The sequence below is a fragment of the Capronia coronata genome, assembly GCF_000585585.1.
Source record: "Capronia coronata CBS 617.96 chromosome Unknown acBCG-supercont1.4, whole genome shotgun sequence".
Classification (NCBI taxonomy): Eukaryota; Fungi; Ascomycota; class Eurotiomycetes; order Chaetothyriales; family Herpotrichiellaceae; genus Capronia; species Capronia coronata.
In genome coordinates, this window is record NW_006912896.1 from 2,224,929 (window position 1) to 2,249,825 (window position 24,897).

General features: G+C 52.7%; 8 protein-coding genes across 8 annotated transcripts; 4 read left to right on the forward strand and 4 right to left on the reverse strand.

The window, feature by feature from the left end:
- Nucleotides 1-446: 446 nt before the first annotated feature.
- On the reverse strand, nucleotides 447-2,288 carry A1O1_05349 (uncharacterized protein; the record flags this gene model as incomplete). The annotated part of the gene is made up of 1 exon (XM_007726235.1): nucleotides 447-2,288. One exon carries the CDS (start codon nucleotides 2,286-2,288, stop codon nucleotides 447-449), a length of 1,842 nt encoding a protein of 613 aa, XP_007724425.1.
- A 3,684-nt stretch (nucleotides 2,289-5,972) lies between these two features.
- Nucleotides 5,973-7,879, reverse strand: A1O1_05350 (uncharacterized protein; the record flags this gene model as incomplete). The annotated part of the gene is made up of 2 exons (XM_007726236.1): nucleotides 5,973-6,702; nucleotides 6,753-7,879. The coding sequence occupies 2 exons, from the start codon at nucleotides 7,877-7,879 to the stop codon at nucleotides 5,973-5,975; spliced, it is 1,857 nt and encodes a 618-aa protein (XP_007724426.1).
- Nucleotides 7,880-9,701: 1,822 nt separating this feature from the next.
- Nucleotides 9,702-10,841, forward strand: A1O1_05351 (uncharacterized protein; the record flags this gene model as incomplete). Its single annotated transcript, XM_007726237.1, has 1 exon — nucleotides 9,702-10,841. The coding sequence occupies one exon, from the start codon at nucleotides 9,702-9,704 to the stop codon at nucleotides 10,839-10,841; it is 1,140 nt and encodes a 379-aa protein (XP_007724427.1).
- Nucleotides 10,842-11,583: 742 nt separating this feature from the next.
- On the reverse strand, nucleotides 11,584-12,708 carry A1O1_05352 (mitochondrial thiamine pyrophosphate carrier 1; the record flags this gene model as incomplete). The annotated part of the gene is made up of 3 exons (XM_007726238.1): nucleotides 11,584-11,709; nucleotides 11,774-12,607; nucleotides 12,676-12,708. 3 exons carry the CDS (start codon nucleotides 12,706-12,708, stop codon nucleotides 11,584-11,586), a joined length of 993 nt encoding a protein of 330 aa, XP_007724428.1.
- A 1,003-nt stretch (nucleotides 12,709-13,711) lies between these two features.
- On the forward strand, nucleotides 13,712-16,537 carry A1O1_05353 (uncharacterized protein; the record flags this gene model as incomplete). Its single annotated transcript, XM_007726239.1, has 1 exon — nucleotides 13,712-16,537. One exon carries the CDS (start codon nucleotides 13,712-13,714, stop codon nucleotides 16,535-16,537), a length of 2,826 nt encoding a protein of 941 aa, XP_007724429.1.
- Nucleotides 16,538-17,132: 595 nt separating this feature from the next.
- On the reverse strand, nucleotides 17,133-17,502 carry A1O1_05354 (U6 snRNA-associated Sm-like protein LSm2; the record flags this gene model as incomplete). Its single annotated transcript, XM_007726240.1, has 2 exons — nucleotides 17,133-17,415; nucleotides 17,489-17,502. 2 exons carry the CDS (start codon nucleotides 17,500-17,502, stop codon nucleotides 17,133-17,135), a joined length of 297 nt encoding a protein of 98 aa, XP_007724430.1.
- A 1,134-nt stretch (nucleotides 17,503-18,636) lies between these two features.
- Nucleotides 18,637-20,781, forward strand: A1O1_05355 (uncharacterized protein; the record flags this gene model as incomplete). Its single annotated transcript, XM_007726241.1, has 1 exon — nucleotides 18,637-20,781. One exon carries the CDS (start codon nucleotides 18,637-18,639, stop codon nucleotides 20,779-20,781), a length of 2,145 nt encoding a protein of 714 aa, XP_007724431.1.
- Nucleotides 20,782-23,001: 2,220 nt separating this feature from the next.
- Nucleotides 23,002-24,835, forward strand: A1O1_05356 (uncharacterized protein; the record flags this gene model as incomplete). Its single annotated transcript, XM_007726242.1, has 3 exons — nucleotides 23,002-23,156; nucleotides 23,213-23,394; nucleotides 23,451-24,835. 3 exons carry the CDS (start codon nucleotides 23,002-23,004, stop codon nucleotides 24,833-24,835), a joined length of 1,722 nt encoding a protein of 573 aa, XP_007724432.1.
- Between the last annotated feature and the right edge of the window lie 62 nt (nucleotides 24,836-24,897).

Sequence of the window (24,897 nt, forward strand, 5' to 3'; positions counted from 1 at the left end):
CTCGGTGGCTTAGAGAGGAGAATATAGAGGGGAAAAGGAAAAGGAAAAAGGAAAAGACAAAGGATCAACCCACTATTACTGCTCACCTCGCACTCCTCGATTGGCCGAATCTGATCGCTCGATGGCATATCTGGAAGAAGCGATTGTCAAACAAACTGGGTAAGATCAAGGACAGATGAGTACAGAGATAACTATATCGGGTATCATTATATTCCACCAAAACACAAACAAGTTCACACACATTATATTCCAATCCTTATTGCCCCCAACCCTTGTCGAAAGAAAGTCAGATGTCACGCCTTGCTGCAAGTTCTTTACTCCTTCCACCGAGATCAAACGATCTGGAAAGGTGCGGTAGTCAATGGTCATCAGCCCATACATCGTCAGTATACACCATACTCCCTTCTTGGTTACCACGGGCACCCATTCTCGGAAGCGGCATAGTGTCACTCTTCCTCACATTCAGCATCGCTGTCAGAAGCGTCTTCCTCGCCTGAAGTCTCACCAGCGCCCTTCATGGCGACATCGCCATCCTCTTCAGCAGGGGGTTCAGTTGACAGTGATTGTTTCTTATCATCCTCGTCAACATCGACGTCATTTTCGTCTTCGTCTTCATCTTCATCCTCCTCTGTGATGTGTCTTCTCCCAACAAGCCTTCCGCTCCTCCTTCGACCCGTCGACATTGCCCGGCTAGGTGCGGCACCGGCACGTTCGAGAGCGACGAGCAAAAAGCCGCCCTTCCTTTTCCCGGCTCGAATGACCCCTTCGGCAAGGGCCCACCGCCGAAGCCCGTCATCAACTTCTTCCTCTTCGACCCCGGATCCATTCTTTTCCAGATGTCGGCCAACGTGTTCCATTCGCTCCTCCCAGGCTTTGCCCCCGTCGCTATCAACAAACTCCTCGCCGCAGAACCCGCAGCTACTCTCCTTAGGCGGCTTTCTGCGATCGACCCAGCAACGCGTGCGAATGACCTCGAGTTCTTTTTCAAAGTTGTCCCGTTCTTTCTTGCTGACGCTGTCGTCGCCCTTGCCAGCCACCACCCATGGTGCATGCATCCTTCGACAGTGTTGGGTGAAGAGATCCTTGCGGTTAAAGTCGTTGTACCCTCGATGATGTTCGCCCGCAACTTCAGGTGAACAGATCCCAAGGTCACAGCGGTAATAACCCAACTGCAGGTGTTGAGATGCCACATGCCGTTTCCATTCATTCTTGCTAGCAAAGACGGCGTGGCAACCGTAGTGATGAAAGGTGCAAACGAAAGACTTGAACAACGACACGCCGTGGGACGGTGGAGGTCTCTTGAACTTGGATCGCGATTTGACGGCGTGTGTAGCCGTTCGGCTAGTCGGCTGCTTGTGTACGCGAGGCTGTTTATCAGCCACCCCTCTCGCAGCTGGGTATTGGGACGATTGTAATGATTGTCGCATGGCACTGACGCAATGGCGCCTCGGTCGTGTTGTAGGAACAAAGTCGAAATCATGGTCGTCGTCAAGGGCACCACAATCTTCCCCTTCTCCTTCTTCTTTGATCTCGTCATCAATGGATTGACCAAGACCAGAGTCGGCCTGACTGGCCACTTCTTCGGACAAATCCAGCTCTTCGGGAAGGCTAATTCTGGAGGGGAGGATGTCTCTCTCGTCCATGGCCTCGTCTTCACCTTGAGGGTCTGGCGTGACCTGGAGGTCCCTCATACTCAACGCTCCCTGATGAAGGGGGACGGGTGTAGATGGAAGCGGCGGTACGAAGGTCTGTGAAGGCCCAGGACTCCAACCCTGACCACCCGGAGAAGAGAACGCATACGGCGAGGCATCAAAGTCGTCGTTCATGTGATAGCCAGAGAGGTCGTGTAAGCTCCCGCCGACGTCCGGGCTAATGGCATAATCGCTGGTGGAGGATTCGTTGCTGGAGAGGGCAAATCCCGCCGGAGCGGTTGGCGATAGGTAGCGCATGTATCGGGCCTGGTCGAAATCGTTCACCCAAGGATGTGTGAGTGCATTGGGATAGGGCATACTCTCCACATTCTGTGGTTGAAAGGAAGGGTGACCGAAGCCGTGGGCCACGCGATCGTAGGCCGTGTAGTGATGTGGAGGTTCAATCGAGCAGTGGTGCTGGTAACTTGTGTACATGTGGTGCCCTTGTAAAGGTCGAAGTTCGGGATCGATGCAGCTCAAGTGTGTGTTGCTCTCCGAGTAGGGTTCATGAGCCTCGTACCCGTATGTGTACCCTTCTTGGGACTCGGAGCACCCGTGGCACTCGCTTGTCAAGCTGTCGTGGTAGTGCGGGTACATATTGCCCACATCAAAGGGTCCAATGTCACGGTAGAGGGAGCGATGTCAACACAACAATAAGGAGAACGCCACGTGGAGATAGTCAGCAGACTTTGGCTGGCACCGATAGACAGTCGGTTGGAGGACAGATGCAATGTACTTTGGGGGAGAGTGGTCGGCTTGTATAAGATCAAAATCTACCCGAGCAGATGAGTTGTAGCAGTCTGGGCCACAAAGCGACCACTACTTCAGTGGCGCACCAAAGTAAGGAAAAGGGGGCCCAGAGTATCCTAGATCGCGATGTTGTCGATTGTCTAGTGACTTGACACGAGCATTCCCTCCCTGCAAAATCATCTGCTGCCCTTGAATACATGGATGACCGGCCACATCACAACGACTTGGGCATTGCAGAGCCTCAATACCACCCACAAGACAAGGGCAGCTTCACATTAGCCCAACAGGACTAGTTCGGTAGCGGTGTTGGCCTTGAGCAGGCGACGGGAAACGGATGGATGATGCGCGTTCCAGTGTCCTGGGTTTCAATTGTCCAAAAGATGGTCTGGAAAAGATCCTAGTCATAACCTCGCAAGCTGGTTGGTTATTGCATCACAACCGGTGTATGGATGTGTATTGGGGGTCTAAATCATGAGCCCTTCCGGAATCGACGTTCTTTCAGGCGGACCGCCCAAAAGTCGGCACCTGCAGTGCGCTGCCATCCACTCCCATTCCTAGAAGTCAAGCGCTTGCGCCGTGCAGGTCTCGAGCAATGTTTGGCTGCGTGCTGCATGCTAATCGTCCGCAGTGGCCAGCCCCTGCATGGTTCTAGCATGCCCGCAGGCAACCAGGTCACTGACTGTTTCGTTGGCCTGATCTGTGCTGGGATGGCCCTGTACGCCCGTCGAGGCGTTCGGCAAATTCCTGTCTAGACAATCTCCTACATGGACTTGTGACAAGAGCATCCTATTCAGGTAATGCATTGGCTTTCAGGTCTAGGTCGTCACGGCAGATCAACTCAACTGGACTGAGGAAGCTATGTCGCCAAAACAGGACATTAAGCAAAGGAGCAGGTTGTTGAACTGATTTGGGCGGAGCCTATCTCTTGGTGTGGCCGAGGAACCACACAAGTCTGGCTCGTACCTTAGTGTGCAGAAGTCCATCTGGAGGGCAGATTTGGCTCCAATACTCGGGTGGAACGAGGAGAAGGGTCGGCCCAGGTCGGCTGCTAGTACGTGGGTCGATCGGCATCGAAAGCTGTCGACGACGCAAACGATGGGAGAAGGAAGCTTGTTGAAACCAGACTCGTTTTCCCACCTTCGAGATTCGCCAGACCGCAAGCCACAAAGCCGAATGCTGCAATGGTGTGTGTGTGAGCATACAGAGGTACTATGAATATGCGCTCAGTTTGTTCAAATATGGAAAGGCGCTCTGCAATGGCATGGGCCGGCTCCCACGGATCCGTTCTAGGGCGATTGTGGCTGAAAGTACTCGGCGGAAATAGTCAGACGCCCTTGAGACATCTTGTGCATTCCTGACAGGGGTAATCGTGGTTTGTGGACCCATTTAACCTTGTAGTATATGCAGTGATGCGGCCCCAACCTAGGAAGGCAACCTCCCAAGCCAGTGGAAAAAAGTAGTGTTCGAAAAGAATTGGCGTACGCGAGGCAAAAGGCGACCGACCAAGTCAGACTTCGGAAGGCACAGTGGGAAGTAGCTGGTAGAGGTCAGGTATTATTGATTACTAGGACGCAGCTATCGTAGCAGAACCGGGATCCCAACATCATCACTGCCGACCATCGACCGGGGCGTCAGTGGAGGGATGGCCATCTCTGGGGCCAGCTAGTCGTTAGGGCTTGTGTCAAGGATGGGGGCCGATCGTTGATGACTCAAGACATGGTCGCCGGAGAGGGGACTACGGCCATTGCACATGTAAGGATACAGTGTTCGTTGTTCCAGGACTCGAGCTGGTGGTGTGAGGTGGCTGACTGAAGGTGGAAACGGCGCGCAGGTTGGCCTCATGGCGGCAGGAAATGGTCGGTCGAGGCGCAGGCAGGGAAGAAGACGTCGAGAAGGATGCTGGTATGGGACTAAAAGGCAGCAAAGAAAGACTTCTTGCAGAAACTACCTTGATCCTTGAATCTACCGCGTCATCTCTCAGGGAGAAAACATCGGTTGGGCATAAGGATGTGCCAAGGTATAACTGTGCAATCTCCTGTAAGTCTCTAGTGACGCTGCCGACGTGGCAGGCTTGAACTGCTAGGCGGCCACTGCAGGAAGATACAAAGCAATGTAGAGGTGCATGGTATGTAGTAGGTGAGTTGTTTGTAGGAGTGTCAAATTCCTGTGAGAGGCACAACAGTCACATTCCATCTTCCACTGCTGACGCCTTATTACGACTACCTTCAACTTACTATGAACCAACATCCCGAGAAATTACGTGCCGATAGTAGTATCAGATCTCTTGCCCCCGTCTATCTCTAGAGTTTGTAGGTGGATAGGCTGCTCAGCCTGATGAGCCCCAGCCCCTGTCGCTCACCCTTGCGGTCCGCGGCGGCTTCTTCCTCGTCTCCAGCCTTCAAAGCCAGCCTTCAAAGCCGGCCTCCTCCAACCTGCAGTTTCAATACTTTCGAAGATGGACGACTTGTCTCCCTTATGCATACCTGGATTAGCTCCCTCATTGGATCAGATCAACGACTGGCAGCCTCTCAGTGGTTTAGCATCCATCTAGCGCACGCAGTTGTGATGGTCCACGTTCAAGGATTAAGTCGCCCAGCTGCCTCAAAGAATCGACTATTTGCTCTGGTAGACGAGTCTTCCCTGGATGGTCCAGTCTCGCTACCGCCGCTGTCCCTCGTCACCCGCCGCTCGTTTCCACCGCCTGTCACTCTCGCTCCATGGTTGCAGACAGGGGCATGATCAGTGTGGAGATCCAAAAGAAGAGCAGGAGTCAGGAGAAAGAAAACCACATCGGCTTGTTGCCCTCGCTTACAATCTCACTACTGGCATGAAGGACCCTGGTTTCTGCCATCCCGGCCATCCTAGAACCTAGGTATTTCTGGCTTCTCGAATCTATCGGACCCTGTCCTTCCGAAGTCTCAGCATCCAGCAACCTCACGTTCGTCGTCTCCCCATGATCCAACAAGACAATCACTGGCCTGCCTAGATCTCTTTTCCACGTGGCCTCCTTGCAAGCCTCTTTGATCAGATCGAGTCGCCAGTCTTTGGCCCGTGTAGACCTCCCTACACCCTGATACCCTTTGTTTCGGCCTACCTAGGACGCTCTGGCGGAATCAACGTCAACCCCTGCCATTTACGTGATGCTTGTCGCTATTCCAGAAGGGAGGACGAGGGTTTCTCATCACGTCGTATGCTAGTCTCTCCCACTTGAACTGGTCTCACTCTAAGCCTTGGATCTCTCTCGTCCTCTCAACCATGCGTGTCAATTGCTGAATGCCCGTTTCGGTTGCATGCCTGACATGTACCCCATCTGTTCAGCACCGCCAGTGTCGTCCTCTTTTAGACCTACTAGGCTCATTCGCACCACAAAGGAAGGACATTCCTTTCCCGAAAGGTGGTAGCCCCTTTAACCGGCCGTAGTTTCTTCTTACTGATCATTGACCTTGGGCCCTGTGCCATAGTTTAGATGATGCTCACAACCATGTGTATGCATTTTGGCTTCGGCCTTGGAGTTTGTCGGTGGCCGAGGTGTCAAATTTCGCGCACCCTCACTCGGATTCCCTCATTGTCGTACCAATCGTAGTCCTGGCTGTGTCGTGGCGCGTGTCTTTCAACAACTGTTAACTCATCCCCGGGCTTCAGGATACTTCGGCCTCTTGGTTGTCCCTCCAGGGGTCGAGACCTAGATCGCCGACGCTGAGGACCACCATATGGCGTTTGATCGCGGTCGTTTTCATCCATTTCCAGTCCTGCCATGTACCCCAGGGATGATGAAGGAGCCGGAGGTGGGCTTGGTGCATACACCAACTGGCGCCCGCGTCTATCATGGCGTAAAGCTGCAGTTCCCTCGTCAGTCTCCTCATCCACCTGCTCTGAAATGGCAGCCTTTGGAAGAGTCATCATACCACCATTATCGTCGACATTAGTCTCCCTGCTTCTCAGACGACCACGTCGAGCCGATCTGGATCGTGTTCTTCTGTGTGTTTCTTCACCATCTCCCTCGTAATGATCGGCTGCATGGTAGTGATCGGAGTGCAGACGACGTTCGTGGACATGTGGTGGCATCGCTCTCACTTGGGCCAGAGGTGGCCCCTGCTGTGGCGGGTATCTCTGTTGAAAAGGCCTGACGGGAGGCTGTGCGATGTATTCGTACCGTTCAACATGATGCTCTGCCTCTTGTGGGATCTCTACGTAGACGTTCGAATATTGTTGTCGGATGGTTCTCCGCCCTCGCGACGAGGCCCTCGATGGGATACGTACACTGCCCCTGTCAGTCCGTATGTCCCTAAAGAGATAAAACTCCGTCCTCACCGTCTAGGGATCTCATACTCATATTCTTCTTCGTCAAGGTCTCTGGGATCATCGAAAGTCCTTCGGTCACGAGGGTCATCCTGGTACGATACTCTGGCACCTCGAGGCGACAGTCGCAATCTCCGTCTATGTGACACCGAGGCGGCACGACTACGACGACGTTCTTTGTCGTGGACTCGGTCTCGTTCTAGTTCTACCGAGTCCGAGTCCGAACCTGTAGAGTTTCCGTACCTTGAGTAGCCGTCATCGGGCGATCGGCCACGGCGCGTGGAATGGGCCCGCCTGCGAGACTGATGGTCTTGCCTTCTATACACCGACTTGCTTCTCTGTCTCAGGCGGCGGGGACGGCGATGCAGTGAATTGCTTGATCGATAGCTGTCGGAGCTACTGTAATCTTCGCTGTCGGTAGCTTGTTCCCGGCATTTCCGACATATTGTCTTACAAGGGAGCTGGCCAGTGGGTATCGGATGTTGGTAGTGATATCTTGTAGACCTGAATCTTCCGCAGACATCACACTTGTATCTCATATCGGATGGCGTGATGACAGGAGGCATTGGAGTGGCGTGAAGCCCTTGGGGTTGGCTGCGAATAGGAATTGTACCAGGAGGAGCTGCAGCGAAATGTGAAGGATGACTTTGAAACGGGACCGGTTGCTGGAACGAAGGTTGGGGTTGTGCTGTCATGGGATGAGGCGGTATGGGATACATCGAAGGAGGCTGTACAAATGGAAATAAATGTGGCGGCGGGTGTGCAAAGTGCGCTGGCTTGTCGTGGCTTTGGAGTTGAGGAGGTTCTGGGTTCTGTGGAGGAGGCAGGAGGTACATGTTCACAGGCTGAGCTTGGGCTTGTGAGGTAGGATCCATGGGACCGGGATTGTTCGTTGGGCCAGAAGGAGGATACGGTGAACTGGGCGCAGGCAAAGCGAGAAAGTTGCCAGACGTAGAAACGCCCTGAACCTGGACATGTCGACCCAGGCGCGAGTCCCTGAAAGACAAGAGTGAGCGAGCATTCCGAGGAAGCAAAGCTTCGAGCAAAAGTCTTCTGGTAGAAGGTAGCTTCGGCTTCCGTCTGACAAAATATGCACGGCCATCGCGACCACGCTCAATCCAGATCGAGGAGCGATCCATGATCAGGGATCAGTTGCTGTCTTCGTGTTGGCAAAATGAAACGCGGAAGGAAGTCAGGTATAGGTGATGGCAGGGTAGAAACTCACCCAGTGGTAGAATTGTCGTCGTCCCGCCACCCGAAGTAGGCGTCGTATGAAGGATAGTACACGCGCGAGTTCGCTGGGTTCGAGCAGCTGCCGTTGCCAGGTACTTGCCACATGATGATAGAGCAGGATGGGGAAATCAAGGAGGCAGGTGGGTGCGGTGGACTTGAAGAGGAGGGATAGACAGCGCAGGTGCCTGTTTTACCAGACTGCTACACAAATCCTGCGCAGGCTGTTCTAGTCAACTGGTGGTGCAAGAGGCTGGATTTCCCAATACAAGACCATATCATTTGAGAAACCCGTGGCTATGAGTGAAGAAGAGCAACTTGTTCCTACAGGGAAACCGATGCTTAAGTGAAGTAAATGTAGTAGCAAGGCGGCATGGTATCAAGGATTCAAGAAGTGATTCCCATACTCTGCGTTATTCATTGCGTTGAGCACCACCAAATCCCACCTTACCTTCACTCATATGCCAGTCAAAGAGAGCAAAAAACTTTTCCACAAACCCCGCTGATATGGGGGTTGTGGGAAGAGAAACCCTAGGTATGTTGAGATAGGATTTTTCCGTAGGTGTTGTGCCATCAGGTCGAGTCAATATTGTAGTCCTTGGTGCCGAAAAGTCGGCCGGCCGGTCATGATCATGAATCGAACCGAAGTCTTCGCAGGGTTTCGCCTAGAGCATGCCTTCCACTTAGCTGTCGACTTCCCAACTCTCCTTTTGCTTGACGGTTGAGCTATCATGGCTGAATTTCCTCCACTAAGTGGCGCGCTTCGAACTCATAGGGGTCTTTGCGTTATGACCATTCTTTGGTGGAAGATAGTTATAACCCTTTAATTCTCTGGTCATGTGGTCACTGATGCTCCCTCGATGTTCACCTGGTTGCCTCCCCAGGTATGTTTCGCATCGGTGCTTGTCCTGCATTCTTTGGCCTTCATGCCGCTGCTTCGAGGTCCATCAATAGCGCTTTCCGTCGTTCCGGCCGCATTGAAGGCTGCCGCTGTTCTTGTGCATCATAGATTCTGTGCTTGGGCTGGTGATTGTTCTCAAGGCGAGTATCGGTGTCATCGAGTACACGCACTCCGTGATCCCTCTGCGGCCTCGAGGGACAAACCCTGAGCGGATAGCATCGTGGCTCGAGATCAGCCACTGAGTACATCAGTCAAAAACCTACCGGTCGGCGTCTTTCTCAATCCGCTACGATTTTAGAGGGGTCATCCTTCATCCAGGTCGACGTTCAACAGGACCACGTCATACATAGTAGGCAGGATACCTCCAGCGGAGGTCTTTTATTGACCAGATCGAATCTCGTCATGGGCCCTAAGCGAAAAAGTACAACAGACACGAATATGCTGTCTACACAGTACTAAGGAGTGGTAAGAAGGTCATCGTTGCAGACGCGGAAGGAGCTTATGACGAAGATGTGGCCTTCAAGTTGGTGGATTGTCGTCCCTTGGCAGGTGTCATTTCGAATAACCCCCGATTGGCGGATTGATCTCCTCGCCGTTGTTGCGCCACAGCCTTGATTGAAACGCAACTCCATCTTTCCAAGAAGAAGTTGGCGAGCTACGTGTACAGAGGCTTGGATTTGACAAGTACGTGGTGTGCATTTACCTCTGGAGTGGCTTCTGTCTTTGCTATGTCACTGTTGTTCCTATAATCTCAGAAACTATTGCCGTTTACATACAGCGGTGTCATGCCGCCGCTGTTTGCTGTCTACAACTTTAGTAACAAATAAACGATGGCACCCGTCACCAAGAACGATGTCTCTCTCTACCGCAAAGATGTGGCCTCCGGAGGCCGCGCACTCACACCTGCAGAGCGTGAAAAGCTCCTGCGGCCATACCTCCCACCTCCGCAATCAGAATCCAACAAGATGAAATCAGGATTGTCCGCGACTGCGACGCAGAAAAGGCACAGGGGCCACAGACCTAGGCTTCGGCCATTCCTCAAATCGAAGCTTCATTTCATCTTGTTCTTCCTCATTCAGTTGGTTTTTGGCATCTACATCCGCCTGCGTCAAATCTACCATGCCATTCTCGACCGCTTATTAGCCATCCGACATTACCATCACCGCAGCCCCGAACTCATATTGAGAGATGTGCAAAACCTCGAACGGATACCCGAGCATTTGAGTGTGATACTCAAATTCAAGTCGGAGGAAGATGGCGGACTAGAGGCCCTGATGGACGAGGTTGCTGAGCTCTGTGCCTGGTCGGCGGCAGCAGGAATCCCGTTATTGAGTGTCTATGAAAAGTCGGGTATTCTAAAGACATATATGTCGTCTCTACAGAAAATGGTGGAGCAGAAGCTTGTCGCCTATTTCGGCCGTCCTCCTGCAGCACCAATTTTGAGCGTCTTTGCTCCGAACCACCCATCTACCGGTTCATCGCCTTTCCCCTCGCCTCAAACATCGGTCCAATCGACCGACAGGCATCCCTCAACGGTTGACCAACGCCAGCGCTTCAATCTCCTTCTACTGTCGGCAAGTGACGGGAGAGATACTCTGGTTGACCTGACCAGAACTCTAGCGGAGATGTCTCAAACCCACAAGCTCAACCCTAAGGATATCACGTCAAATCTAATCAACACCGAAATAAACGCCACCACATCCATCTCGGGTCTACGAGAGAGAGACGGTCACAGCGTTAAGCCTCCGGGTAAAGAAGTCGACCCAGCAGAGCCTGACCTCGTCATCGTTTTCGGGCCCTACGTCAAGCTCGATGGATACCCACCCTGGCAAATCCGACTCAGCGAGATTTTCTGCGTGGGTGACTCTGGCGGAGATGTCTCTGGCAGCCGTAGCACGAGGGTGGAATATCAGGCCTTATTGAGGGGTCTATGGAGATATGCTGGCGCGGAAATGAGGTTCGGGAGATAGCAGGAGACTTGTATCGGCAAGCATTTCTACAATACAAGTAGACGGCTGCCTGATATTCAATCGTCTCGGCTACATGAGTCCATTTGAAGCTCTCTGGGGAATATCTGATCTCTCCTAAGCTAAAATGGAGGAGCAAGCGCGCGACCTGATCATCACGCCGTCCTCGTTGCATCCGTAAGCGGGCCATGATTTTGGCCCTTTGACGATGTCCTCACCAACAGACATGCTTTCCGCACGAAGGGAAATCTAAAAGAAAGCGGTAATGCTCCCTCCCGCAACATCATTTGCAAGCGAGACATTTCTGTTTAAGACGGTGGTGTTCGCCGGGTTGAGCCTATTGATGCTCTGTCCATCTCACCCTCCAAGTCGTGCACTTAGATGGCCTCGGAGACGTAAAGGGGATTGGAAGGAGATAGGCGGATCCTGCGTCTGTCAATCCACAGCTACTTCCCCCGATACGACCAAAACTGAACTTACGTCGTCATACTAGTATATCAATCCCAGTCATCATTGACCCGTGGGCTGCAGCCGCGAGTCGACATCGGTCTGTTGCGGGTGAAAGATCGGACATGCTTGATGGAGCATCATCACCTGTTCGGCCATGGGGTTCGAGCTGGATAGACGACAACATACAGCCACAGCAGCGAAGTGGGCTGCCGTGCCTTCTCAATTGGAACATGTGCTGGTATGTTGTATTCAAAAAGGTTGACCTGGCCAATGCCAGCTAGCGCCTGTTCGAGTCTCAGTCATCACAATCATCATCATAACCAGTATACATTTCCCACAGCTCGTCATTCTTGTCCGTTGTAATCAACGCGTGGAGGACCCGCTCGTATGTCCACATTGTGACCGCGGATGCTGGAGCAGCCTACATGTTCTCGGGTCAGAATCATCACGCCATTCAAACCATGGTCCTTGCGTTTGTGCCTTACCTTGATCAGACTGACGGTCAGGCCGCGGTACCAGCCCCTAAAGCCTTCTCTCTTCCAAATCATCGCTAGACCGCGTATCACACCCTTGTATTCGGGGATGTTCGTATGAACGTAATGCGTTCTCGTGGGGCCCTGCACCTGGAGTCTCTTCCTCATCAGATCCAGTGGGAAGACAGCCGTCTTGGCACATATGCTGGCAAGGATCCCTGCACTAGCATCGCCCGACCCGAACGGCAAGGTCTTGCCACCGATGTGCTGGTGTAGGAACTCGTAGCTGCTGAAAAAGAGGCCCATGTACGGCACGATCTGGCCCACAGCGGCACTCAGGCCCCTGAAGAATCCGCGAAAGCCTTCTCTCCGACTGATGTCTCGTACGGCATAAAACAAGCCTTTGTAGACTCGTTCGGGCCCTTGCGCGGCGAACCTCGTCCGGAGAAGATCCAGGGGGTACGTAGCCGTGGTTGCGCAAGCCCCGGCCCCGGCACCACTGATAAATGACTCGACAGACGGTGGAGCGCGTTTTGGCAAGAGACTCTGAGCCTGGGTGATGGAGCGGTAGGCCGTGAACTGCACGCCGCCGTAGCAGACATACATCAGCTCCGCTGGGATGTTGCCTTTCCATAAGGCGCGGACCCCTTCTTGCCGGACGATTGCTCTCAGAGTCGAAAAGGCCCCTTTGTAGATGGGACCTTTGATGCCATCGCACGACAGGGGATCCGAGAGCGAATGCGGCTGAAGCTGCAGTCTGATCTTGACGACGTCGAGAGGTGAGATGCAGAACCGGGACACGAGGCCTGCTACTCCGCCAGCGATTACAACCTGCTGTTTCGTGCCCTGTGAGGTGATGAGTATTGCGATGGGTGTTGGGGGTTTGTCGATAGGATAACTCCGTCATCACTCACCTCATCCTTCAGCCGCTCGATGTCGCCGGGCATGCGTTCGAGTTGTCTGGTTATCTGCTGCCCTGCACAGTGGCGATGAGCTGTACAGAGAAGACACCCAGCTGATATTTGGAGAGATGGAAATGAGATTGGACGAGTAGATGACGTTGCATCCTTTTTGTTTATCAAGGTTGCATCTTGCACGCAAATGGAATAGTTGAAGTTCGTCACAGAGTCGGCGAGTCGGAGGATCGGGGCTTAATTGCGCGATGAAGTCGGTGGTGGCACGTGACTGCGCGTTAAGTGCAAATTATGGGCGCGATCCTTTCTCTCGACAACTTGAACTTGACATAGCATTAGGCATCTACTAATAGGTATCCATCCGTATACTCCTCAATCCTGGTCAATGGCATGGGCAAACTATGGCGCAATACATACGCGTGTAGCCAGGCAGATCTCCATCTGCAACAGGTCAACCATTCCAGCCCTGTTGGGGGTGTTCTCTATTTCATGTCTTTTCGCCACCTGATGGCAATGTTCGATATGGACATCCGCATAGCTGCCTGCCTTTCACTTGTCTCTCGTACCTCCTCGGATATTATGCTTATGTTCCGAAGAAACGAGCTCCGAAAGAATGAACTTTAGCAAAGTTAACTTGTCTGCTTGAGTCGAAGATAGGCCTCAAAGCGCCACTCGAACGCCTCGAGCTGCCATGGATGTCCTCCGAGCAGACAACAGGGTTGTTTGTCTTTCATTACCGCCTAGACAAGACTCTCGTAGTCACTTTGTTTGTGCCATTTGCGCGTTGACATGTCTGCAGTAGTAAATAGAAATGTGGTGAAGCGCGTAGGAACAAATAAAGAGCCCTTTGAAGTCAAGGCTCCGCATGATATCCAACCGCAACTTTGTTGTAACCGCGTCATGAGTTCCTGCGAATTTTGACCCCCACCGCCGCGCTCTTCTCTCGTTATCTGTATGCGCAAGCCCTACTATATAGCATTTTACCATTGTCGCGTTGTCATTTTCTGATGATGGTTGCCGTGAAGGCCTTGCTGCCATGTTCCGAAACCCTCGCGACAAGGTGGCTGTAGACGCTGCCGGTGCAGTTTTGCCCTCAACCGGTCGTCCTCCCACTCCGCCTACCAACCGCAACAACAACCAACCGCACCGCTCCCCCTACTTCTCTCTTACACCTGCAAAACCAAAGAAAGTGGTCCCAATGGTGAACACTCCGCTTCTCGGTCGGCAATTGGGTATCAAACCTTCCAGCACAAAGAAAGAGACCATGCGCCAGAATTCCATCCTCAGTTTCTTCAATAAGCCCGACAAGAAGGATGAACCTCAAAAACACACTGCAGCCAGCGCTCCCTTGTTTTTCCAGGATGGTCGAAGCAGACCTGAAGATCCGGTAGTTGCCGAGACAGTATCCCGCCGCTGCAATGTTTCGGACCAAGAACGCTTTAATGAGCTGGAAGGGCCCGTGAAGAGGAGGCGAACTCTTGAGGAGGACTCGGACTTCATTGTTCGCACGCCCTCTCCAGAACTAAGACTAGGTACCAACGACCCGAACGGGCTCAAGGATTCGGATACCGGGGTCACACATCAGCCAAAGCCGCAGAAGCGGCGAGGCGGGTTCCTGGCAGATTCGAGCGACGAAGAAGATGACAGCTGGGACGCTGTCCTGCACAACGCCAGTAACCAGCTCGATAATGCGGGCGAAGCACAGGAGAACGACCTGCTTGACTCGGCCGGCAGTGACATCGAAACGAAACCCGGGGTAACCAATTCTTCGTTGAAGCCCGCTGATCTCGACGACATCGAACCTAACGGCTATGATAGGCATGAGCGCACCCGAAGTAAACCGACCACCGTACCCGGCCTGAATCATGAGGCAACGAGCATGTTCGCCGCAGATGAATTCGGCGAGGAGGATGATTTTGAGAACGATGAGTTCTTTGAGGGGGGCGAGGAATACATGGAAAGACGCTGGATGCAAGAGCAGCGTGAACTGGAAATGGGTCTGGACGAAGACTCGAGATCGGAAAGTGGCGCGGAGGGTATCAGAACACCCCGGAGTTACGTCGAAGGCGACGTCCAGGCCCAAGGTGAAGAAGGTGATGGTCTCTCAGTCTGTCCGATCTGTAACGGGAGCATGAAGGGCCTTTCCGAAGCTCAGGCTTCTTCTCATGTCAACGCCTGCCTTGATGGCCATGCCGAACCACTACCACCAAAAGAAGCCGAGCTCAGCAAAATAGTTCCAAAAGACACGGCAGATGGACCTTCCCGTCATGGCACCCCTGCCGACAATTTCGATGGCCCAACTCCAAAACGCTTCCAGCGTGCTGCGATTGCGCGCCCTGCGCAATCCAACCCGTTCGCCGTCGGAAGCAATGCGAAGGGGGGCTCTGCCTTTACTCGCTTGATGTCTGGACATGCCGAGGATACTGCCTGGGCAGAGGCAGCAGCAAATGAGGTGCATTCTCGGGGCAAGCCTGCGTACCAGCGGACCTGTCCCTTTTACAAGATCATGCCGGGGTTTTCTATCTGCGTTGATGCGTTCCGCTATGGCAAGGTTGAAGGCCAGAATGCCTACTTTCTCAGTCACTTCCACAGTGACCACTATATTGGTCTTACCTCGTCCTGGCGTCACGGCCCGATCTACGCCAGCAAGGTTACCTGTAATCTCATGGTACAGCAGCTGAAGGTTGATCCGAAATGGGTTGTACCGCTCGAATTCGACGAAAAGGTCGAAGTACCCAACACGAATGGAGTGCACGTTACCATGATCCCTGCCAACCACTGTCCTGGATCATCACTCTACTTGTTCGAGAAGGTCACCGGTAAAAATAGGGACGGGTCCACAAAGACGACTCGAATCCTTCATTGTGGGGATTTCCGCGCATGTCCTGCGCACGTTGGCCATCCTCTTCTGCGACCTGATGTCGTTGACAGCCTCTCCGGGCAGATCAAGCAGCAAGTCATTGACACGTGTTACCTCGACACCACATATTTGACACCCAAATACTCCTTTCCCAGCCAACAAGACGTGATCGATGCCTGCGCTCAGATGTGCGTGAGTCTGTCCAAGGAGATCGTCGATACAAAGGACAGCTGGGAGAAGACTAAAGCAGACCGAGCTGGCAGCACGATGAAACGGTTTCTGGAACAGGGCGAGAGCAATCTAGCCAAAGACGCTGACCACGAGGACAAGACGGTAAAGCCCCGGGGTCGTCTCCTTGTTGTCATCGGCACCTACTCGATTGGCAAGGAGAGAATATGCCTGGGAATCGCGAAAGCCCTGAACTCCAAGATCTACGCGCCCCCCTCGAAAATGCGCATATGCGCCTGTCTGGAGGACGACGACTTGAATGCACGACTGACCTCGAACCCTCTCGAAGCACAGGTCCACATGCAGACACTGATGGAGATCCGAGCCGAAACACTGCACGAGTACATGACATCCTACAAGGGTCATTTTGCCCGCGTTGTTGGTTTCCGACCTACCGGCTGGTCCTATCGTCCACCTACTTCACGCTTCACAGAAAATCCGGCAGTAAGCACGGTTCTACATTCCGACGGGTGGAAGACACGTTACACAATGCGTGATCTGGCACCTCAACGCGGAAGCACAAGAGAATCCAACTGTTTTGGGGTGCCCTATTCTGAACATAGCTCGTTTAGAGAGCTCACCATGTTTTGCTGCGCGCTACGAATCAATCGAATCGTGCCCACTGTCAACGTCGGCAGTGCCAAGAACCGGGAGAAGATGAAGGCCTGGATCGAAAAATGGGACGCGGAGAAGCGTAAGAACGGACTCTTCAAGGTTGAGGTCGGGGCTGAAGGCTGGGGCAGTGGAGATGGCAAGCTGCAGTATGGAGTGTAAGAAGATTGAAGTTGATTCAGATGCCAAAAAACGTCACATATGTAGACATGCAACTCTGTTAGACGTCAATTGCTCGAGAGCGATACAAGCTTCTGTAATAAAAGAAGCGACCCGAGAGTATCGGGATTGCGGCTCCATTGCGCGGAATCGCCTCCTATGGTCATGCAAGTCCATTGGAGGACTCGCCAACAGTTGTATGCTTGGGCTGCATCAATCCAACCATCGTCCGGTTAACTTTGGCCCTCTGCTTGCAACTCCAGTCTCCGGGGAAGGGGACGAAATCCTCTGCTCGCCCCCTTCTCTGCTCTGCATTCCCACTTTTTAGAATTGTTGAGCAAATCTGGTTCAACTTGCATGGTGATTGCGTACTAGCAGTTCGTGCAAATTCACACACGAGAAGCTGCGCCGTTGCTGGCTCTCCGGGGCAGCAGATCTGATTATAGCCACCCGGGTCCCGTGTCCCGAGCACCTGAGAGTGCTACCAAGGTTGTCACCCGCAGGACATCCCTTTCTCTTGGGAACGCGTCGCATCGTAAGGCCGACTCCTTTTTATTCCATATTTCGCAGAACGACATGCCATGAAACCTCATCATGATCATGCAGCTTTCCCTTTCTGTGCCATCGCCTCCCGACGACACGCATCCTCAAGAAGCCCACGGTCGACCTTGTCCGGGGGCAGATGGACGTATCGTACCACAGAGCCGCGGATGAAGATGTTCTTCACGGAGCTCAAGTGAGGGTATTTGAGTTCGTCGAGGACCACGATGTCGTCGAGTTTGATGTTTAGGTACTGGTCGACGGATTTCAAGGTCCCGCGGATGGAAATGTCGTTCTTCAACTCGACGGTCACGGTTTGCTGGGTCAACGTCTTGAAGAAGCTATTGTTCGATGGGGAGTCAGTTGTAGTGAACTTGGTGTTTTGAATGGGGTAATGCGACGGGTTTGATTTACCTGAAGAACAACATATTGGCGGTGGTGTAGGTGAAACTGTCGCGAAAAAGAGATTGGGACTTGCGCCCTACAGCATAAGGAGGAGTTCGTCTGGCGGAATGATTGATCGTGAGCCAGTAGCAGCGCAATATCACAGAGCCTCGTCCCGTTCGATGAGCTGCGGACTGGGATCGGAGTCGTGCAAAATAATGCCAAGACCAAGGCGATGATCATTGGATCTATCCTAGTTAGGTGCTACTAACTTGAAGTAGTTAGGTACATACTGATACAGTACTGGTGCTACTAGCAGCGTGAAGATAAGTACTAATCCGTCCCAACTCATTCTAATTCGGAACTTGAAGGAGGCCGATGCCGTCCAAGGTAGTACTAGTGGGTACCTGGTAGATAGGATACCTATGATGTCATCTGTCGGTTTCCTCAACCTCGACTGCGACCCTTTTGCACCTTTTTCGTCTCATTCAATAGTACTGTACTTCCATGTGTAGGTCCCTGTTTTCAGAGGCTGAGGCGAAGAGCGATCTGAAGCATGGGGAGCGATCTCGAGCTCGCAGACTCCTTGCAGCCAACTTGAACCCTTCAAAAGGACAAGCAAGGTCACAACGGTTACGTACCCTGGTTCAGGGCCCCAAACCGCCGCTCGTTGGAGGACGACTTCAAGTTGCCACTTAATTGTGGCGCTTCCCACGATCGGGTGATGGTTGTCTGATTCGCGCGCACAATCCATGTATGATGTCGTCTCTGCCGGTACAGAAAGAACCCTGAACAGATGCCTTGGTCAACGAGTCTATCTCTGCTCCAGGCGGCTCTGGTTTGTTCGTTTCCCAGATCAACAGGTTCCACCCAACTCCGCCTCAGCCATCTGGCCAGTGAGAGAGGCTGCGCAAGATTGCCGGCCCTCACTCATGTTTGCGACATGTGCCTGGTTTTAGTTCTGCATCAAGTCGCATTCTCTACCTTGAACTGTGTGTTGTTCTTCTCGTTTCCCCAAGTTCTCGCTATAACTGTTCCTTTCTCTAATCCCCTGTGGGATCAGATAACGCGTGCTCCATCAATTAGAAGACAGGATCACATTCGTTCGCCAATAGAGCCAGATGCCATTGAATATCAACAAACCCTCCTTGCTACGCCCGCAATCTCATCGCCTATAGATGTCGGAGACTCAGCTTCGCACTCGTGCACACGCAGGTGTTGAATATGCCCTCCAGTCGGAGAAACTGTCCCTCGAGTCCTCCAGTCAGACTGTCGACGGTGAGGACCATGGCGTCGCCGTTGAAGCCAAATTCATCACCCCCCTAGACCCGGTCATCGAAACCGCGGACGGCAACAGATTGCCTTCTGTCCCTGTTCCGGAGGCGCACAAGATCAATTTACTGAAACACAAGGCTGAAGGCCGATCGTACCGTCCCACCCCAGTGCGACCAAGAGGGCTGAGCAGGTTCAACTTGGGTGAAGATGCGAAGCCTACACAGGCGGAGCAGGAAGTACAAGCAGATGCTGCTCAAGAGGAAGAGAAACAAGCGGACCGTGAAAGCACAGATACCCATCTGGACGAGGCAATCCCGCCGTCGCATACACACCCTCTCTTCCCTCCCCTCCCTTTGTATGGGCCTCCATCGTTCACACGTCAACTACAATGTGCAATTTTCCGGACCACGTCCTTCTTTCTATCAAACGCTTTCTTAGCTGTTATTGTTCTGGGGGCGGTCTTCACCTCCATCCCAACGCTGTTACATCGCTGTTGGCTGTGGTTGACATTTCGCAATCCCGATTCTCAAAGACCCTTCTACGACGAAGAACTCAAGCGGGCGGAAATACGCAAACAGCAAGACGCTCAATGGCTCACGAGACAACGAAAGTCCGGACAGACTCAGCCTGACAAGGCGAGGCTGCCGTCACTCTCAAATGATACCTACGAACCACTCGAGGGCGGGCCTGACAAGCTTATCTGCGACATTCGCTACTATGCGCGTCGAGTTGGGCTAGACGCGGAAGAGTTTAAAGTGCAAACCGAGGATGGCTTCATTATCACACTGTGGCACGTTTACAATCCCACCGAATATACACCAGCCACCGAGTCTGTGCGGAAGCCCACCTCTCCTGAAGTATTCACTGGTGAGGGAGACGGTCTTCATGGACACGTGCAGCAGCAGTACCACGACGGCAATCGGAGATACCCAGTGCTCCTGATTCATGGCCTGCTGCAAAGCGCCGGGGCGTATTGCACAAATGATGATGGCAGTTTAGCTTTCTTCCTCTGCAAATCTGGCTACGATGTATGGTTGGGCAACAATAGATGCGGGTTCAACCCTGAGCACAGCCTCCTGCAGTACAACGACCCACGGATGTGGGCCTGGAATATTCGACAGATGGGTGTCATGGACCTACCGGCGCTGATGTCACGGGTGCTTGAGGAGACCGGCTTCGAAAAGCTCGGTCTAGTTTGTCATAGTCAGGGCACGACGCAGACCTTTGTGGCACTGGCGAAAGAGCAGCGACCCGATCTAGGGGACAAGATTAGTGTGTTCTGTGCTCTTGCACCGGCCGTGTATGCCGGGCCGTTGATCGGGAAGATGTACTTCAAGTTCATGCGGGTGATCTCACCAGGCATGTTCAGAGTCTTCTTCGGCATCCACAGTTTCATACCCTTCATGCTCACCATGCATCGAATATTGCCAGGCAAACTTTATGGCGCGATGGGATATTTGGTATTCTCTTTTCTCTTTAACTGGACCGACACTCGGTGGGACCGAGGACTACGAGACCGACTATTTCAATTCTCACCCGTGTACGTGAGTGCCGAGAGTATGCGATGGTGGCTGGGTCGCGAATGCTTCGCGAAACACAAGTGCGTGCTGGCTACTCAGGAGGAAGGGCACCAGGAGGAGATAGAAGACGAATCCGAGGAAGAACAGCAAGAAGATTGCATGGCGCAGCGATCCGACCGGGCCAAAACTGCGTGGTATGACGAACACGTTCCGCCGATGGCCTTGTGGGTAGCTGGGAGCGATGACCTGGTCGACGGAAGGAGGCTCCTGAGGAGATTCGAGCGAGGCCGTGAGCCCCACGTGAATGTGGTGCACAGCAAGGTAATTGAAGAGTATGAGCATCTCGACGTGATTTGGGCTTTGGACGCAGTAGAGCAAGTCGGCAAGGAAGTTCGAGATGTCTTGTGGAAGACGATGCCAGAGGAGGCGAAAAAGATTTGCAGAACGATATCCGGCGTGGACAACAGCGATCCAGACGCTGATCCCGGAAGCCCAAAATCGGAGGCGCAGGAGGAGAAATCACCATGAGCATTCTTTGGATGTCTCTTGAGGGAGAGGCATGATGATGACTTTTCTTCAACTGGCCCGCATAGAGCTAGAGCACACGACATATGTTTTGATAGATACCCAGCGACGCCACAAACCCCGTACAGTATATGATTGTCCTCAATTCCGGGTCTCGTGTATTTCGCTTCACTTCCCTCTGCTTTATTTTGCTTTGCTTCAACGGCACCCTCCCGGGTTCCAACAGCCTGACACAATGCAGTGCTAATATATTTTCCCAACATAATTCCCTTCAACAATCAGCTTGCAACCAACCTTGTTAGGGCCCGCTGGTGTATGTGGTAACTGCGTCAAGTTTCCGACTACTCCTCAGAGGCGACGGCTAAGGAACGAAGTTCAACTGATTTGTTACTCGCCTTCCCCTTCCCCCGGCCCAAAAAAAAACCCGCCCAACGAGGGTTTTCACTTATCTCCAAATGCACCGCGATCTAATGTGGCTGCTTTGGAGGAAAAAGTTTTTGAGGTATCCATTGAACTTGTATTTCGAACACGGCGGTAGTGTGGGTTGACTGACAGTGAATCACGGCAGCACGTGTTGTGCAGGATGCACGCTTGGAATCGGGCGCTTCACTCGAGTAGGAGGTGAGTCGGAAGTTCAGCTTGAAGCATGAAGCATGAAGCATGAAGTGTGAAGTGTGAAGTGTGGATTGTAGTACGTAGTATTTTGTTTACTTGCTCGATTTGGAAGGGCCATGCGAGAAGACAAAAGCTTCGCCTGCCGTGACATACTAGTACGTACTAATACAACCTGCCAGTGGTACACTACTCCATAAGATAAGGTGGTAGATAGGTACGCGACGGATACGAGCCGCATACCGATGGATATGGAACAGTCCAGGTTGTCTGTGTTCTAATTGAGTGGTACGAGAGTCTTGCAGGAGAAGAAGCAACGACGTCTACAATTAAGAGTTTAGACAGACCATGGCCGAGACAGAAACGGCAATGCCATATGGCAACATATCAGAGGGAGATAAATGCTAGCTTCTCTTACAGGTTTCACAGCGGTATTATTTCAATAAGCTGGATAACATGTTTTGTGTCAGCAGCATCGAGCAACTGATAAGGCACGGTACCAATGTACAATCAATCATCGAAGCCATCTGTCCATTTTCGTCCTCTTTTGATGCAGTGCAGTGTGACATTGATCGGGTTCCTCCATTGTTAGATCGTCAAGACTAGGTACCTCATATAGATACCCAAGTTGGACTTGGACTGGTTCCGCGACGTAACTATCCTGCCATCGCCTGTAGTCAACCATCTTATCGATGGATCTCAGTTGACGACAACGTCCTCGTGGGAGAACTGTCAAAGCAGGGATGACGGGCGATAAATGATTCTACTGGTTGAAGGCATCCCCCGGGGAGCCTCCTGAGCCATCACTTTAATGAGGCGGGAGTTACGTAGTAGTAGTAGTACGGACGATGCCTCCCAAAAAAGCCCGAGGAAGAATCCCAGGCGTCGTAGTACAAAGTAGTAGGGGGCTAAGGAGGCCAGGCACTAGTATCGCTAAGGGCAAGGAGACCCTTAGGCCCCTTATTTAGCCCTTACGTGTTCTCCTCACTCTCCTCAACTGCGATAACTCGTATGACGATGTATCATTTGCTTTCTTCTTGCTGCTCCATCTTCCTTATCTCTTGACCTTCGCCAACCATCAGCCACTCACCATCCATCAACACCTGGTCATTCGCTCCAGCATCGTTGATGGCCGGTGGAAACTGAACTTGTCCTCCGATAACCAGCATCAACTTGCCCGATACGGACCTAGTTTCGTCCATCCCACGAGCGAACCATGCCTTGTCTCCTCCCAAGGTCCCTGCGCCTGTCGCCTGGATTGTATGAGGCACACGAGGTCAGACCCATGCTCATCGACTGCTGCTCAATCAGCTAGCGATGCGATGGCCTTCAAGTTTGGGACCATCCTTCCTCTTGGATTCTAATCTGAGATATTATATGGACACGGGCGCGGCCACCTTTCCAGCCCAGCTCGCTCCTCGTGGTATTTCCGTCGATTCAAGTCTGTATCTATCGGGTGGCTATACTGTGTTGCCATTGACCATATTACTTACAAGGGCAACGTCGCACACAAAGGTTCTGTCTGACCTTATCCCGATACCATTCCCGGTCCATGAGTGTAAGCAGTGGCCGGTTTTGGACTGAAAACATATACATCGACGGGCCGCAAACATGAGTGCACCGCGCAACCTAAGTACTGCCTCTGGCATGCACCGCAAATCGGTCGCAGAGGAACCCGTCACCTCGGTTCTTGCGCCTGGAGAGATCCCGATCTTGGATCAAGACTTGACCGCCGATGAGGAGATTCTGGCAGCTCTGGGTTACAAGTATGTTACACGCCGTGCTATGCGCAGAGAAAGCTTGATTCTAATATATCGCAAAGACCCGAGTTTAAACGCGAATTCTCTCTATGGACCTCCTTTTGTGTTTCTTTCGCCGTCCTCGGCCTGCTGCCGTCCTTTGCCTCGACTATCTACTATGGCATGGGTTACGCGGGCACTCCTGGTATGGTTTGGGGATGGTTGATTGCAATGGCATTCATCCAATGCGTCGCAATGGGAATGGGTCAGTCAATCAATGTTCGAGCATGCCCACACTATATGAGACTGACAGACAACCAGCTGAACTCTGCTCCTCCATGCCTACTAGCGGAGGCCTCTATTATGCCTCAGCTGTCCTGGCACCTCCAGGATACGGCCCTCTTGCTGCATGGATCACCGGATGGTCGAACTGGCTCGTCCAAATCACCGGTGCCCCTTCCGTCGATTACGCTCTGGCTTCGATGATTCTGGCTGCGGGGTCCATCAACGACCCTTCTTATGTTCCCCAAAACTACCAGGTCTTCCTTTTGACCACTCTGATTATGATTCTCCACGCCGCTATCTCCTCGATGCCAACCCGGTGGATTGCGACCTTCAACTCCTACGGTAGCACATTCAACATCATTGCGTTGGTGATTACAATCATCGCCATCCCAGCCGGGACCAATCGCACTGAGCAAGGGCTGCCACGGTTCACCAAAAGCAGCACGGTTTGGGGGAATTTCTATGAAGGAACTGACTTCCCAAACGGCGTGGCTGTTCTCATGTCCTTCATTGCTGTCATCTGGACCATGTCAGGATATGACGCCCCCTTTCACCTGTCGGAAGAATGCAGCAATGCCAACATTGCCAGTCCTCGAGCCATTGTCCTGACTTCAGGAGTGGGTGGTTTGATGGGTTGGTTCTTGCAATTGATCGTGGCATATACCGTGATCGATATCGACGAAGTCCTCGATTCCGAAATCGGCCAGCCTTGGGCTTCTTACTTGATGCAGGTCTTGCCCAAGAATACCGCCTTGGCCCTTTTGGCAATGACCATCGTTTGTGGATTCTCCATGGGTCAAGGTTGCATGGTCGCTGCGTCGCGAGTCACTTACGCCTACGCACGCGATGGCTGCTTCCCATTCTCAAATCTCTGGAAGCAAGTCCATCCCTGGACGAAGACACCTGTCAACGCTGTATGGTTCAATTGTGTCATAGGCATTCTTTTGACCTTGCTTCTCTTTGGGGGAGAGGCATCCATCGGTGCCATTTTCAGTGTTGGAGCCCTGGGGGCATTTGTGGCCTTTACTATCCCTATCACGATCCGTACTTTCTTTGTGGGCGGCCGGTTTCGACGTGGTCCCTGGCATCTGGGCAAATTCTCCTATCCTATTGGTGTTGCATCTACTTGCTTCACCTTGCTCATGATTCCCATCCTTTGCCTGCCGAGTGTGACCGGGTCGGACTTGGACGCCTCCTTGATGAACTGGACCTGCCTTGTCTGGGGTGGTCCGATGTTGATGGTGCTGGTTTGGTGGGTTGTCGACGCCCATAAGTGGTTCACCGGACCCAAAGTCAATGTCGAGCACACCATGCTTGGGAGAGACGGCAACGTTCTTGAAGCCAAAGAAGGAGGGTCAGATACCGGCTCGCAAACCTCTCCCGCTCCTGCCAAGGAGGTGGGTAAGGATTCTGAAGTGTAGGGTGACCTTGTTGTCGGATGTCCATATTTTTCTTTCGAAGCGTTTATGAGCGATGCGCCCGC